This window comes from Ursus americanus, chromosome 19, assembly GCF_024610735.1.
Source record: "Ursus americanus isolate L20-20 chromosome 19, mUrsAme1.1.p, whole genome shotgun sequence".
Lineage (NCBI taxonomy): Eukaryota > Metazoa > Chordata > Mammalia > Carnivora > Ursidae > Ursus > Ursus americanus.
In genome coordinates, this window is record NC_142145.1 from 45,987,234 (window position 1) to 46,004,001 (window position 16,768).

Here is a 16,768-nt window from a genome sequence, read left to right on the forward strand (position 1 = left end):
TTGAGGAACCTCCATACTGTTTTCCACAGTGGCTACACCAGTTTGCATTCTCAACAACAGTGCATGAGGGTTCCTTTTTCTCTGTAACCTTGCCAACACCTGTTGTTTCTTTTCTTCTTGAGTCTAGCCATTCTGACAGGTGTGAGGTGATATCTCATTGTAGTTTTGGTTCATTTCCCTGGTGATGAGTGATGTCGAGCATCTTTTCATGTGTCCGTTGGCCATCTGTAGCTCTTCTTTGTCTGTTCATGTCTTCTGCCCATTTTTAATTGGATTATTCGTTAAAGTATGATTTTATTATTTTTATGTATTTATTTTTATAAAGTATAATTTAAAAGGAAAAAAACAGTTTGAGTTGCACTTTTAATGAAGGATAAATTAAGAGTAGAAAACGTTACAAAGGCAGGAAAATGGAAGGCAAGAACTCCAAAAGAAATAAAATAGTGCAAGTTAGAACAAAATACTAAAATAGGGCAGAGCTACAAAGTTATAAGAGTTTTAAAAACAAGGTAAAAATATATCCTCCAAAAAGATAAAGAATAGATCCATCTGGAAGTAGGCGAGCAGCATGATCTTAAGTGGGTCCTCCAAGCTGGAACGATTTCCCTGCTCAGGGCCCTCTGTCGAGGCTGCTGAGGGCGGGCTACCTGTTAATACTGACCACCTTTTGTGCCCTGCTCCCAAACCACTCATCTAGGTCCTTTACCTCCTTCCTCTGTCATTCCTCCCAGGTGCTCTGGGCCGTAGGTATAGTTGTCCCCACACAGAGGAGCAAACTAAGGTTTGCCTATGCTCGGTTTCACCTATGCTCCGTCTTTTTCTGCCTCTCAGGAAATATTGCCGTCATCATCAACAACAGAGACAATAACAAAATCCCATGCCCTTTAATCCTTTCTGCTCACCAGGTCAAAATTAGCGACCAAATTAGGAGAGACAGCCACTCTTAGCAAACAGCCCAGCGATTGTAAACGGGCAGTGGCTGTTCTGTGTACCTTAATAACCCTCCGGAGTGTTAGGGGTTTTTTATTTATATCTTTTTCCCCCTCCCTTTTTTTTTTTTTTTTTGGTTCAAAGTTGATCCTGGTTATTCAGTTCAGTCTCCTAAATATTTCCTTAATGCGGACACCCGCATTTTCATTGCCACTACCAAGTTCAGGCCACCATCTTGCCATTCCTTGTATTAGTTTCCCATGGCCTCTGTAACAAATAACCACTATCAGGTGGCTTTAAACAGCAGAAACTGATTCTCTTCAGTTGTGGAGGCCAGAAGTCTGAAATCAGTGTTACTGTGCCCAAATCAAGGTGTGGGAGCGGAGCCACAGTGCGAGAGTCCACTCCTTGGCTCCTGCGGCTTCTGGCGGCTGCTGGCATTTCTCACCTTGTGGCCGCAGCACTCCAGTCCCTGGCTCTGCGGTCTTGTTGCCTCCCCCTCTGTGTCAAATCTCTGTCTTTCTTTTACAAATACATGTGTTTGCATTAGGGCCTACCCAGATAGCCCAGGGCAAACTCCCCATCTCAAGGTTCTGAACTTAATCACAACTGCGAAGATTCCTTTTTGCCACTGGAGGTGACATTCACAGGTCCCAGGGATTAGAGTGGGACACTGGGAGCCCAAGTTCCTTTAAACATGCGGATCAAATCATGTCATCGCCTTGAAACTCCAGCGGTTCCTTGGCTCTTGGCACTGTCCTGACTCCCTGAGATGGCCTGATGACCTCTCCCCCTTCCTCTCCCCAGCTTCTCCCTTCACGGTCCACCGCTCAGCCCCAGCCCCACCCCCACCCCTGTTCCCCGAGGAGCGGGTTCACTCTTGCCTGGGCGGCAGCACCCCCTGCCTCCTCTTGGTTGGCTCACTCCAGTTAGTTTGTCATTCCGTTCTCATTTAGCCAGTGGACTTCGCTTCCTCTCCCCACGCGGGGTAGGTGCGCCTTTTTGTGTAACCCGTGAGAGCGCTTACCTCAATAGGGACACATCCACTCTGGACATGGGATGTGTTTCCTGCACCTGGCACGGCGCCTGACACACAGTAGGTGCCTAATATGTGTTGAGCCTCTACATCCACCTTGCCAAGAATAATACTACACCAGAGAGCACTAATCCACGCGGAAGAGTTTTTGCTGGGGAGGATTATGTATGTGAATGCCAAAAGTTCCCACGGCTCGTTATTTTTAAGCAGAAATCAAGTATTATGTAATTATGGGATCAAAGAAAACATTTTCATGCTTATTACATTCTGTTTTCTTTCAGGCCATTCCTGTGTTTCTCACTTTGCATAATGTAGCTGAAGTTATCCTCTGTGGGCACCAGAAGTGTTTTCGGAAAGAGGTAAATGATAATGCAAAATGCTAGTTTCGCTTCCCTTGCTTTAAATTTCAAAGATGCACCTTTTCTTATGGCCCGAATTAGTGCCTACCTTTTCCTGCCATCTGTTTCCTGACAGTGGTCAAGACTGCCTGGCAGGCGTCACTCCTTTCAAGGATCATGTTTTCGACATCCCTTCGGTTCAGCAAACGTACGTGGGGGTAGTCGTGGATCTGAATGGCACTCAGCTGCAGCTCAGGGCAGAGCGAGCACCTTGGGATACAAGGAGGAGTTTCCTCTGGGCCGAGGAGTGGGGGCGGGGGGCAGCCTTCCCGCCCACAGCGCATCCCAGGGCCGCTGGGAAATACATGGCAGAGCTTCGCATAGGGTGCCGGGAGCATCAGCCCACCCCGGGGGAGTCCCCTTCGCTTCCCGAGCCCAGCTCTGCGTCACACCAGTTGGAGCAAATGTCTTCACCTTCTGTGCTTCCACCTGGGAAAGGGGGACGGTAATGACGCCCAGCTCCTACGGTTGCTGGGAGGACACAGCGAGGCCCCCGCGTTAAGGGCGTACAACAGTTTCTGGCGCGGAGTAGGTGCTCTGTACGTGTTTGCTATATTTATTAACATTAGTGGTGGTTTTAGTTTGGTTCCTCTTTTGGGAGTTCTTTCTAACATCTGCCCGTTCGAAGTGGTTTCATCTACAGATCTGGAAGTTTTCAACTAGAGAGGCTAGTTGGCCATTCAGGCAGCTCACTTCTTACAGGTATGCAGGAGAGAGAGGTGTCTTTCCTGTGGCCGAGGCCCCTCCGCACACCCGTGCACCCTGTTGTCCCTGCCTGCTCCCCACAAGCAGCTCCGAGGAGAGCTAACGTCTCTCCCTCTCTGCTGCCTTTCTTCCCTCAGCCCATAGACACTCCGTGTTCTCAGGCCTCCGAGGATAGAGCAGGCCCTGGGAGACCCGCTCACCCTACCCCAGCTCTGGAAGGCTGTTTCTCAAACCGTACCAGCGGGCTCCCTTGCTTGTCCACACCTCCACCTCCGTCCCACTGCAGCCTTGCCCTCCCCCAGCACAGCGCCCGAGGGAGGGTTGGGTTCGGAGCTGTCCATGGCCTTGTGTCCCTCTCGCCTCCAGCCTGCTCCTGCTTCTGCCCCCACCTTTACCCTGAAGTTGCTATGGCTGAAGTCCCTGATGCCTGCATTGATGCGACTGTTGGCCTTTTACGCCATTCATCACCAGGTTTACCGCTGCCTTCCCCTGAGTCTCTTGGCCCCCGTGACCTGCTGGTTCTCTTCCCTGATCTCGGGCTCCTCCTCCTCCTTCCTTCGTCTGCCCGACAGGAGCTCCCAGGGCTCTGTGTCAGGAGCCCTTTGTTCCCACGCACACACTTTCTGGACAGTCTCATCCACACCCATGGCAGCATCCCCCTCAGTTCACCGGTGACTCCTGTGTCCCATGTCCAGCCCAGACTTCTCTCTTGCGCTCAGACCCCCATGGCTGCTGCCTCTGGCTCTCCCCGCAGCTGTTTCCTGGGCATATGAAATGCAAAGGGACCACACTGGAACTGCCCTGTTTTCACAGCCTGCTTCTTACTTGGTGATCCTGATCCTGGTCATCACCACCCACGTCAGAAACATAGGGGTCCCTTTAGAGTCCTGCTCTGGTCTCCGCCCCCCCCCCATTTCTGAATCTGTCGCCTCTCCATTCCTACTCTGCTGCCACCTTGGTTCAGGTCCTCATCTGTTTTTCAGGGCTCCCTGGCTAGGGGCCAAATGAGAGCTTGCTCCCCTGAACCCTCGGGCAGCCAAGTAGCGTGTGGGGTGAGCAGTCCTGGCTTAGATGGTTACCGTGTTCTGTGCGCGCCATCACCGGCCTTCGCCTGCCGGATGTACGGTGTGCCTGGCTGGTTGCCCTGCCTCTTCCCGCACTCCCCTTCCTCCACACTGCACCCAAGTGACCCTCTGAAACAGATCTGATCATGTCCCCCCATGTAGATGGGGGCTGGCCATGACCCGCACGGAGGCATGCAAAGGTGCCATACACCTCTCAGGTTTTAGAAAATCCAGCCACAACCAAACTTCTCATTTTTCCTGGACCATGTCAGCGAACCTCTGACCTGTCAGAGAACCTCTTCAAGTACCCACTCATTCATTCAGAATATATTTACGTACCTGTGTACACGCCCTCCATGCCAGGTGAGGAAAGCGCATGGTCTCACTGCTCTGGGCTACTCTTACGGAGCATCAGCTGAGCAAATCATGACACCCACCTGCTGGAGGCCACTATGGGGAGGTGACATTGAAACAGGCAAAGGCTGAGCAGGAGTTCAGCAGGTGGGGCGAAGGGGAGGGCTCCCAGGAAGAGGACGCAGGAGATGAAAAGGACCAGATGGGACCTTGGGGACTTGGCAGGAGTCACTTTGGGCCAGTGTGTCTGGCGCTTGATAAGAAAGAGAGGAGGGCTTAGGATGAGGCTGGGGGCTTAGGATGAGCCTTTGAGGCTGAGCTAGGGATTTGGGGTGTAAGCTGAGTGCAGTGGGAGGCCAGGGGTGGGTGTGAAAGCGCAGAGGGCCTGATCAGATTTATAGTGTTGACAGCTCATCCAGCTGTCTGTGGGGGAGACAGGACTGCAGGAGGTGAGAGGGGCTGCGGGGGCGACTCTTGAGGTCTCACAAGGGAGGCTCTCGGTATTCCAGGCTGGTGTGCACGCAGTTGGAGCCTGACACCTCAGGCACCTCAAGGAGCATGAGCACCTCTCTCTGACACTTTACTTATCACACCACCTTGCGATTTCTGTATTTCATCAATTCTAACACGTGCTGCTTTTTCGCATGTTAAAAAAATATTCACTGGCTGCCGTTGGGATGCTTCTGCAATCAACAGTGTGCCCTGGTCAAATGCTTTCTTTCTTAGAAATATATAAGGAATGGGGGATTTTACGCTCGGTGGCATCTCAGGTTCAATGAAATGCAGTAGGAATTTCCCTAGGTTTCTGCCTGTTTCCTCTGAGCCCCTCCGCAGGGACCACAGGGTTGTTGTCTTCGTAGCCCCAGAGTCCAGCCCCAGAACCGCAGCCAAGCTGAATATTCACGAACTAGTCACTGAGGTTCAGCTACTCCCCAAGAACTGCTCAGCTTCTGGGAGACGGACTCATGCTTCTTATCGACACAGTGGATGCTTTCGTTGTGAACTGAAAATGAAGATTTATGTGCTCTGGGGAAGAGATCCAGGCATCTCTACGGGGTATCGCTTCCTGATGGTCCAGTCAGATCACACAGGCGAGGTTGAGTGTAGGAAACAGGTTAGAGCATCTTCGGGGGTATTTCCATCAGGCAGAGACCAGGGGCCAGACTTCCAGGCTGAGAGGACCTGTCCTTGGAAGAAATTGGATAAACACCAAAATGTTTTGAATCTTCATCTCCATTTCATCCCTAACACTAAGCAGCATCATTTTTTAAAAAAAAATTTTAATTTCAGTACAGTTAACATACAGTGTTGTTATTAGTTTCAGGTATACAATATAGTGATTCAACAGTTCTATACATCACTCAGTGCTCATCATTACACACACACACACACACACACACCCCACTTCTTTATCCATTCATCTACTGGGACACTTGGGTTGCTTCCATAATTTGGCTATTGAAATAATGCTGCAGTAAGCATGGGGTGCACATATCTTTTCGAGTTAGTGTTTTCATATTCTTTGGTAAATACTCAGTAGCGGAATTACTGGATCATAGAGTAATTCTATTCTTACTTTTTTGAGGAGCCTCCATACCGTTTTCCACAGTGGCTGCACCAGTTTGCATTCCCAGCAGCAAAGCACAAGTTCTCCTTTTTCTCCACATCCTCCCCAACACTTGTTTCTGGTGTTTTTGATTTGAGCCATTCTGACAGGTGTGAGGTGATATCTGGTTGTGGTTTTGACTTGCATTTTCCTGATGATGAGTGATGTTGAGCATCTTTTCATGTGTCTATGTGGCCATCTATATGTCTACTTTGAGAAATGTCTGTCTACAACTTCTGCCCATTTTTAATCAGATTATTTGTTTTTTGGGTGTTGAGTTGTACAAGTTCTTTATATATTTTGGATACTACCCTTTATCAGGTATGTCACTTGCAAATATCTTCTCCCATTCAGTAGGTTGTGTTTTAGTTTTGTTGGTTATTTCCTTAATAAACAATATCATTTCTTGTCAGGGCAAATTAGGAAAATAGTTTCATGAATTACATACCTATTTAGTCATCTTAAAAAACCTTTCTTTTGGGGCGCCTGGGTGGCTCAGTGGTTAAGCGTCTGCCTTTGGCTCAGGGCGTGATCCCGGCGTTCTGGGATCAAGCCCCACATCAGGCTCCTCTGCTGGGAGCCTGCTTCTTCCTCTCCCACTCCCCCTGCTTGTCTCTCTCTCACTGGCTGTCTCTCTCACTGGCTGTCTCTGTGTCAAATAAATAAATAAAGTCTTTAAAAAAAAAAACAACCTTTCTTTCCTTCATGAATGTAATAAACTATAGTAAGTTGCAGAACATGCAGAGGAAGAAAGTCCCGGAAATCAACTGTGATCCTACTTTGCACAGGATACTGCTCTATTCTGCCAGACTTTTATTCAATGCACATATATAGACATACTTATACAAATGATATAATATATCCTATTTTCCATTGATCAATTTGTCAGGAATCTCTATTCATGTCCTCATTCCACTCCACATGGAACATGATGTGTTGGCCAAATCCGTGTTTCTAGACTTGGAGGTGGCTTCTAGTAGGTTGGCATTAAAATCTGCTCTGTGATGAAGGTTGAAGATTGGCTGTGATCTATTCCCTTATGATTTACTTTCCTGATCATTTGGCCTGGAGCCTCGACAAAGTGACCGGATATTACCAGGAGCACAGCTGTATGACAGCTCTTAGACTTTACCTGCGACTCACAGTGAGGCCTCTCTTGTCCAGTGTGTGTCGGTTTCACCAGACTCCACTCTGGAGAGGAAGGTTGACCTCCTCATGACCTCGTTCCCAGGTTATAAGGCTAAACTCTCTCTGGAGCTGGGGCTCATCGTCACCGTCCACGGTTCTTTGTGCATGCATGCGCAAACACACGCACACATAATTTGACTCTAAGGGAACGTGTGGCTTCTGGAATTAGTCTCACTACCTTGCAGATATACTTGTCACAGCTGAACATTAGAATGCTGCTGTTCATTCTCTTGTTCGCTTGTTCACCATTTACTGAGTCTGCGCTGTGTGTCAAACCTCTGGCTAGGCCTACGGCTGTGGAGATATACAGGACACAGGGATCGCCCTCACAGAACTCAGCTAAATGGAGGAACCAACACCCAAACGCACTCTGGGATGCCCGTAGAATGTCATGTAGGCTGGAACAGGAGCATGGGTGGACAGGGGGTGACCACTGCTAAGTCTGCTTGCAAGGGCCAGGGGCAGGATTTGAACCCAGTCCCGCAGATGGTAGGAATTTTCCAAGTGCAGGGAGAAAGAGCCCTCCAGGCAGGCAGAGGAAGCAGCAGATGAAGGTAGTAGTCTGAAAGGGCGGGCGAGGTGTCCACGCAGGACTGGCAGACTGGTCGTCGCAGAAGAGCATCACAAAAGGTCAGGCTACGAGCTAGATCGCCTGAGCCCAGACCGTGCGAGCTTGGGCAACTTAGCTAATTTCGCAGTGCCTTGGTGTCCGCATCTGTAGCATATAACCCGAGACTGAATTAACCCGTAATGAAATAAGTCGGTACATGAGAGGGCTTGGAACAACACTGGCACAGAGTAAGTAGCCCTCAGAGTAAGGTGACCCCCTGTAATGTTAGCTATTTATTGTTATTTTTGTTGATGTGACTTGAGAAGTTAGACTGACCCATTCAGAGCACTGAGATATCACTAGGACTATTCTCTGGGTGACTTTTGGACTGAAGAGCCTCAGAAGGTGAACGCCTGAGCTTAACTCCTCAGTCGTTGCGCAACTCACTAATGCATTTACCGCTTGTTCTAATCTCTGTATCTCCGGTTCTGGCTCCTCTAGCCAGCGGCGTTTGAAAGGAAAGAGCAGTCTCTCCGCTGTGGACTGGGTGAACTATTTAGAGCACTGTATTGATTGGCTGCCCTGTGACGGAAGCCCCCCTAGACGGTTGCTGGATACACCTGTTACTACTCATGGAACAGCTGGGACATGCTTTTCGTCTTTGTCCCGTCTGCTCCTGTTTTTCCGCCAAGCTGTGGAGATGTTGATTACCTTTAGCCCAGAATCCTTTAGTGACACGTTTTCCCACGATGGGGGCAATTCTCCAGGTGCCTGAGCCAGGTCACCTTTTTGGGTCATCCTTTCCATACTGAAGGGATGTGTCCCCACCAGGTGGCAGTGGCGTCGAGGTTGGCTGGGCCAGCTGAGGCAAGTTCCACAGGGTTGAGAGGAAAGGATCTGAAGCGGCAAGCCACGACTTTGAACGCAAATAGGATCTATTTATTAAAACAGTGCAAACTGGATTATTTAGTATCTTCAGCATGAAAACTGAAGATAGCCTTCATAGCAAACCATGTTGCCTTGTCAGTCTTCACTTTTTTAAAAAAATTGAGATATGATTGACATAGACCATATTCATTTCAGGTGTCCAGCATAATGGCTTGATATTTATATATCTTGCAAATGATCACAGTAAGTCTAGTTAACATCCATCACCATATGTAGTTATAAAAAATTTTTTCACGTGATGAGTACTTTCAAGATCTACTCTCTTAGCAACTTTTAAATCTACAGTATGGTATTAATAACTCTAGTCCCTGTGCTGTACATAACATCCCCAAGACTGACTTCTTTTCTAACTAGAAGTTTGTACCTTTTGAGTGTTTCATGTTTAAACAATATATTCATACTTCACTTTCAAGAACTAGAGTCAAAAACCTGTACTTTGTCCCCAACTAGCAAAGTAATCCTTTTGAAATGTCCAGAATTAATCTGTTATTTCCTCTGTCAAATATAGAAACATCTATGCTTCTTCCTGCTAGAACTTTATACCTGAGTGCAAAGGACTAATTCCCTTAAAATGACTAATAAAAATGATGGGCCACCTGGGTGGCTCAGTCGATTGAGCACCCAACTCTTGGTTTCAGCTCAGGTCATGATCTCAGGGTTGTGAGATCGAGCCCCGTGTCAGGCTCTGGGCTAGGTGTGGAGTTGGCTTGAGATTCTCTCCCTCTCCCTCTGCCTGCCGCCCCCCCCGCCCCCGGCTCACGCTCTCACTCTCTAAATAAATAAATAAATAAAATCTTTAAAATTGAAAAAAAAAATGACTAATAAAAAGGGGAGGATAAAGGTAGGACCTCCATTAGAATTTCTTCATTTCAGGGAGTTTTAAATGCCAAGGTTAGATTGCCCCAATCTGCTCTTTGTCTCTCTCTACGGGTGGAGTCAACTGTCCCTTCTCCTTTTTCCTGTTTCTTCACGTGTACATCATCCCAGAGAATTTACAGCACTGCTCAGAGTCAGAGCTGGATTAACGAAAGACAAACGTAAGGACGTAGACTGGAATAGAAGTTGAACGAGAGCTTGATTTCTCAACAGTTTCTCTCTCTCCCTTTCTTGATGTGGTAAGATATTTGAAGGCTTGGCCCTGGCAGCGTTTTGGGGTTTTGTGAGTAAACCCCGTTCCGGGGGTGAGGGTAGTAATACTGCACACCCAGAGTGCTTTGCCCAAGTGACTCAACTCTGGACCTCTGAGTCATCCTTCATGGGGTCCAAGCAGGAAAGCCTCAAGTAACACCGAGGTGTGCAGCCAGCTCTTAAGCCCCCAATAAGCTTACTCAACATTGATTTGCCTCTTGGATCTAAATATTTTCTTTTAAGGGGAAAAAGAGGATTTTATAAAGACTAACTATAAATCTCTTTATTTTCATACAGAAAACTTCTCCTGCAAAGATCTGTAGGTAAGTTGAAAGAAACAACAACCCACAGTCCTCTACAATAGAAGATTTAACCTGACTTTAAATGATGATAAACTGTTGGAGATTCCTATTTGAGAGTTGACAGAATTTATTATAAATAGTTATATACCCGTATTTTGTGTCTTATTCTAAATTTTACTATCTCTTTCTCTCTCTTTTTTCTGAAATATTCTGTTCCTAAGGGGAAAATAACCCGTGCTTGATTTCAGTCACTGATGCCCAAAACTTCACTAAGAATTGTGCAATTCTGATGGGAGAAGGAAAATGGAAAACATGGAAAATCACTTAAAATGCTTAAAATCATGTTTGCAGCTTATTGGGTTTTTATGATTCCCGTGGTAGAACAGGCACTGGCTGTAAGGTCTGGGATCTGAGTTGTGGTCTTGGGCCACAGCAAGGTGACTAAGGGCAGGCTTCATGGCCCTTCGTGCCTCGTTCCCTGGGCTGAAACACAAGCTGGGCTGGACTCTCAGGCCGGTCCCTGCCCCCCACCCCCCACCCCATGTGCTAACCTGTAACCCTGCTCCCTGGCTGCTTCCGGCCTCCTCGGCCATAGCTCCAAAGCTCAGTCCTGAGGATAGAAAATCAGCAGAAATGCTTTGACACATGGATTTAGGACTTTTTGTGTCAAATATTTCTGGGCTTTCATCCAATCTCTTGTTTTGCCTTGATTACAGGCTGCTACTTGGGAAAAAAAAAAGGAAAGAAAACACAACACTGTCAGGACTCATCCTCTTGTTTAAAAGATTAGCAGGTGTTAAAGAGAGGCATTAAAACCCACTAATACCTGATATAATCAGGTATTGCCCAAGGCCAGGTTTGGTGGGAAACCAAGCTCTGTCTCACACCTGGCTGTCCCCCATCTCCTCTCAGCCCCGAGGGGCTGTTTGAGAGGACCTCTAATTTTCACTGCCTGTGGATGAGGAAGCATCTCTATCCTATAAACCCATCTACTGTAGGTAGACACCAAACCTATTAGGGTTCTCCTCTCCTCCCACCGAAAACCTGCCTAATTCTGTGCGGTCCCAGAAGCCCTTCCAGCCACCTCCCTCCACTCACCCCACCCTTTGCCTCTGAGTTCCTTGGCAATCTGGGGCCTTGGAGTCTTCTCGAGGCTGTTTGTGCGTGTGCCTTCAAAGTTGCCGAGGCTATAGAGGAGGGTGGGCTGGAGTGGAGGACCTTCCTGTGCCTCGGGATGACTCGTGTTGTGCTGACCTTCCCAGGACTGTGAGGTCCCAGCTCTGAGGATTCCCCCGTACCAGTTCCCCCACCCCGGGCCCACTGGCCACGCCAGGTGGGTTATGCGGATTTGGCAGGAATGCCACGTGAGTGATGTTGTGCCCTTCTCAGTACGTCCTATCAGGAGGCATATGATATACACCTGTCCCATCATTGGCGATGTTAAGCTTGATCATCTGGTGAAGGTGATGCACAAAAGAGTTTAACGTGCTTTCCATGGTGTTCTCTTTTTCCTAAGTGGTAGAACTGCAGTCTGATTACCCAGTTTTCTACTAGTGTATTTTTGGGGATCTGTGGTTTAAAAATGTCCTATTATCTGTTTCACGGGCATCCTGTTTTTCTCGAGTGAGCCAGCCGTGGTTTTGCAAATGTCCTGCAAGTGCCGGTGTCTGGGGACAAGGCCAGCTGAGCCCCAGGGAGGGAACTGTCTGGTCCCCAGGTGGAGCACCCAGTTGAAAGCTGCATTGGTAGTGGGGTTCTCAGAGGAGGAAGGGGCACGGGGCAGGGTCTCGCAGGGTCTCGATCCTGTGCTCGCTCCACTCGATGTGTTTCAACCCCCACGCTCTCCGGGCAACCTTTTGATGTTGAAAAGTGAAGCTGCCTGTTTTATCTCTTTGCATAGTGCCCTCTTCCTCCTGGCTGCTGCAGGATGCCTACCCTTCAACGACCCCCAGGTAAGCTCAAGGGCACTCATTTTGCCTTCCAGGTGTCTTTTACTCTCCAAAGCCTGCAGAACTTCCTAGTCCTTCCTTCGGAAATCAGAAGAACCCTCGCCTATGCAAAAGCTTCCAGTCTGCATACCTCTAGGCCAGCTCACCCCTTTTTGGCAGGCCTTCACCTCTCCTCAGGGCTGCAGCAGCCTGGCAGAGCTCTGGCCTCTTGGTGCAGGGGCGGCTGCTGATGGCCCTCCGTATGCGGTTGGAGGACCCACCAGCCCCAGCCCGAGTTGTCCTAGCCTTGTGCCTTGAGGCAACGTTCATTTTCCCTCTCATCCCAAGGGCTTCATCTGCAGATTTTCACTTTGTTATCCTGTGTTTTTCCTTATTAGGCCCTGACGACCCACCCCCTTACCCCCCAGTAGTCATTTCGTTATAGGTCTGTTTTCTCTCTTTTCTCCCCCAGCAGTTATTAAGTCCCCATCAAGTGTCAGGCACTGAGCCAGGCTCTGGTGACACAAAGAAGAATTGTCCTCATACAGGCAGAAGTCAGAGTCTAGGCAGAGCAAGGGAGAGGAGGACAGACAAGAAACAGATAATTATAACACGGGGAGGCCAGGGCTCTGTCGTGGGGAGATACAGGATGCTGTGTGGCACCTAAGGAGTCTCAGGGACCCGGGAAGTAGGAAGAGCTAACAATTACAGGGACCTAGCTATGTGCCAGGCTCTGGGCCAATGTTTCATGTGCCTTATGTTATTTAAAATCTCACAGTTTCACAAGGAGAAGGACTCTTATTGTCTCCGCTGCATAGCTGAAGAATAATGAGGCCCCAAAAGTCACCAGCTAATGAATAAGTAAGGATTTCAGAATTTACACCAGATCTTTCCGATGCTAGAGCCAGACTCTGCTCTCTGGATCTAAATCTTGGAGGGTGAGGAGGAGGTGGGCGGGAGAAGAAAGCAGGTGTGGGCATAGTCATGGAGGTGTCCTGCCTTCCTGTGATTCAACTTTAGTAAGCACTTACTATGTGCGTGCCCCTGTGCAAATTCCTGCCCTCCTGCAATTTACAGGCTAATGGATGGTGGAGAAAGAGACAGGTGATAAATAGAATGTGTCATGAGATAAGCTTCTATGGAGGAAAATAAGGAAGGGAAGAAGAGACGGAGTGTCCCTCGGCTGAGTTGGTGGGGGGAAGCATTCGGGCTTGGAGAAGTGCAAGTTCTTTCTCTGGAGGGGGTGCAGTAGATGGGACTGGCGGGGTTGACAGGGGCTTGTCCTGGAGATCCTTGGGTGCCATGAGTTTGAATTTTATCCTGAAGTCACTGGGGGACTGTTCAATGATTTTTTTTTTTAAAGATTTTATTTATTTGACAGCACAAGCAGGCAGAAGGAGAGGGGGAAGCAGGCTTCCCGCTGAGCAGAGAGCCTGATGCGGCACTTGATCCCAGAACCCTGGGATCATGACCTGAGCTGAGGGCAGATGCTTAACCGACTGGGCCTCTCAGGCACCCCAAGAAACCGACTGTTCAATGATTTTAAGCAGTAGGTGACACCATCCGATTAGCGTTTTAGAGACACAGCGTGAGGGCAGAGTGGAGAACGGGAAAAGGGGTGCTGGAGGCAGAGAGCCCTATTAGGAAGATGTCGGAGGCATCGGGGTGGGAAATGAGGATGGACTGGCGGAAGGCCGCAGAGTCCTCTCATGGCACCCTTGCTTGTCCCGGTGCATCGACATTTAGGGTTTCTGATTGCCACACCGGATCCCATTTGTCTCTACTTAGAGCCGTTTGTTTTTGTTTTTGTCTTAAATCCTGTGTTACAGTTTGATCCCGGTGGATATTTCTGGGCTGTAATTCACTTATTCTGCGTAGGTAAGTTTTTAAAAGAATGCTTACTTAAATAATTGAGGCTTATTATTTAGACCTTATTATATATCCGCTTTTTGGTGACCCTGAACAATAGGAAGATTACAGACAAGGTGTCAAGGTTAAACTTAAATGGGCATTTTTTAAAAAAGATTTTATTTATTTGACAGAGAGAGACAGCCAGCGAGAGAGGGAACACAAGCAGGGGGAGTGGGAGAGGAAGAAGCAGGCTCTCAGTGGAGCAGGGAGCCCAATGCAGGGCTCGATCCCAGAACCCTGGGATCACACCCTGAGCCGAAGGCAGACGGCTTAACGACTGAGCCACCCAGACGCCCCAAATGGGCATTTTCTGATCTGATTTTCCTGTTTTGGAGTTTTCCTCAAATGTTCCCATTTCTGATATAGTCTCCTCTTTTTCTCGACAAACATTAATTAACTCACCATGGCTCTGGCCCTGCTTACTCAAGTCTACTTGGTCTTCTCTAAAAATGGTGAGAAGAGATCCAGAAGTTTGTGTCAGAAACACTGTCCTTCAGCAGCATACCCAAAGAAATGTAAGCGTGGGAAATAAAAGGGCCATCTGACTTTATTTCCAATCTCACAGTCAGTGTTTCTGGTCTGCAGTCTTAGGGGGAGAGCAGGGCCCCGGCTTGGTTACACATGGTTCAGAAATGCAGCGTGTTCCTTTCTCCTGCCCACCTTGCAAAGGAAGCCGGCATCTTCCTGTGAATTGTATCCTTCTGCTGATCACACGAGCCCGCCCGGCCCAGCATTCTCTGTCCTGAAAGGGCGTCCTAGGGGATTACTGTATTCGCATGCTGGACACCCCCCGGGTAGTGTTGTCGCCCCCTGTCGGCCAGGGGCGCCCCTCGTGGGAAGAGTGGCCCTCGCCGGGGTGGATTTCGGGCCTCCCTGCAAGTGCATTCCCTTACGCAGGATGTCCTGTGTCAGTAACACACACTGCTTCATTTTCAGGGGCTTATAAGATATTGCAGAAGGCCCGGAAACCCAACGCGTTAAGGTAAACTTTCCAAGTATGGTGGGCTGTTGTTTGGTTCAAGCAAAGGGGTGAGACCCATGGTGTCGTGAGCATTGTCTGTTCAACCGAACACTCTGCGCAGCTGGGTTGTGGTGAGGGCAGCAGCCTGGGGTCCCCAAAGCCGATTCTCCTGCTGTCAGGCTGTTCCAGGCGAGATCCACCGGCACGTGATGCTGCCCGTCATGGGCAGTGGGCAAAGAGCAGGGGAACCTCTGCCCTCTTCCTTCAGGGACAGCTCTTTAGATGACATTTTTATAAAAATTATATGACCCGCTGCTTTGGGGCCCCAGTTTACTTCTTCCAGCTCAGAGGCCAGCTCTTTTTTCTTGTTTCCTCAGCCCCTTCCTAACTTGACTTTGATTAGACCCAGAAGTTCCCCAGTCACGAGCTCTGTGCTGGGATAAAATGCGGCCTCTGTTGTGCAGCCTTAGCAAATATAAATGAAAGAGAGGAGTGCCGGTGTGGGTTGGCTTGCAGTGGGAGGTCAGAGGCCCTGGACTAGCCCACTGGCCTCTGGGTTTTGGGGGACCGCCAGAAGGACCCCTGGGAGAAGGTTATACACTCGGAGGCTGTGACTTTCAGTCCCTGGAACACCTTTTGTTCTTTTAATGAAGTGTTTCTGCAGCAAGAAGCCAGTGGAGTTGCCAGATAAAATACAGGGCGCGCAGTTACATTTGAATTTCAGGTAAGCAGTGAATCCTTTTTTTAGTGTAATATGTCCCATGCGATATTTGGAATATACTTGAACATGATTCTTTATCTGAGATTCAGATTTATTTGGGTGTCCTGTATTTTTGTTTGTCAGCTGTCGTGGCCCTAGGAGCCAGTCCAATGGCCTGAGAGAGTAGACTCACCTTTCACAGTGGCAAATGTACACATAGGAGGTAATCTGCCACAGGTGAAAATGTGTGTGATACGAGTATCTAGGAAGTGTTTTTTAAAAATGAGCCAGGAACAAGTTTTGAATGTAAAGTACCCTTCATATGGTTTATTGACAATTTTTAAATGTAGAAACTTAACCATAGATATAATTTATTAGTATAATATAATGACTCTTTTGTGTATGTAAAACACTTCTATTATTTCATGTTTTATCTTTTTTTTTTCTTATTCCTTAGTGACATTGACCAGCAGTACTTAAACTATACATTCAGGTAAAATATAATTTACATTTTCAAACAATTCATATCTTTCTAGAGCTAATGGACTTTTATTTCCCAATAATATTTTGATTAGGGAGTTCTGAGCCGATGTGTCTACCAGAATGGCAAGCTAAATAATTTGTGAGACGACTAGACGTTGAGAAAGCCAAATAGTAGTTTTGTCCTTAGACCAGGCAAGAGGGACCTCTTTCTGGCTCCACACGGCAGAAGGCCATGCCTCTCCCCATGGGTTATGGAGTCTCTAAGGCTAAGGGGACATTTCTTCCCAGAGCCCACACCCTCCCTTTTAGCTTGGGACCTAGAATTCCCTGCCCAAGTGGTCCCGAGCTCGACTCCCAGGCCTTCTATCTTCCCAACTCATTCCTAGACCCAAAGAGTGTCCAAAGACAGGCTGTTAGTGGAAGAAGGGGTGTGCATGGAGGGGAACTTGCAGGCCGATGTGTCCACACCCAAGTGTATGAGGACTCAGTGTGCAGGATGGAGCCTGGGGTGGAGAGAGAAGGGGGCTCACTGAGAGCCAGGAGCCAGAGGTTGGCTCGGTCCGTGCCGCCATATTC

At 48.4% G+C, this 16,768-nt stretch overlaps 1 protein-coding gene across 8 annotated transcripts in view; it reads left to right on the plus strand.

The window, feature by feature from the left end:
- SLC35D4 (solute carrier family 35 member D4) overlaps positions 1-16,768 on the plus strand; it is a 107,615-nt gene that overhangs the window by 35,210 nt on the left and 55,637 nt on the right. For 7 of the 8 annotated variants that reach the window (XR_006776881.2, XR_015727730.1, XR_015727729.1 and 4 more), the window contains 7 exons: positions 2,248-2,325; positions 2,441-2,512; positions 10,205-10,230; positions 12,110-12,161; positions 13,967-14,015; positions 14,985-15,030; positions 16,167-16,202. Coding sequence is in view for 4 of the 8 variants with exons in the window: in XM_045781810.2 (XP_045637766.2) it covers positions 2,248-2,325; positions 2,441-2,512; positions 10,205-10,230; positions 12,110-12,161; positions 13,967-14,015; positions 14,985-15,030; positions 16,167-16,202 (359 nt within the window). In the remaining 4 variants the exon portion in view is untranslated. The remainder of the gene's footprint in view (positions 1-2,247; positions 2,326-2,440; positions 2,513-10,204; positions 10,231-12,109; positions 12,162-13,966; positions 14,016-14,984; positions 15,031-16,166; positions 16,203-16,768) is intronic. The other variant, XM_087869918.1, reaches the window with a different exon arrangement.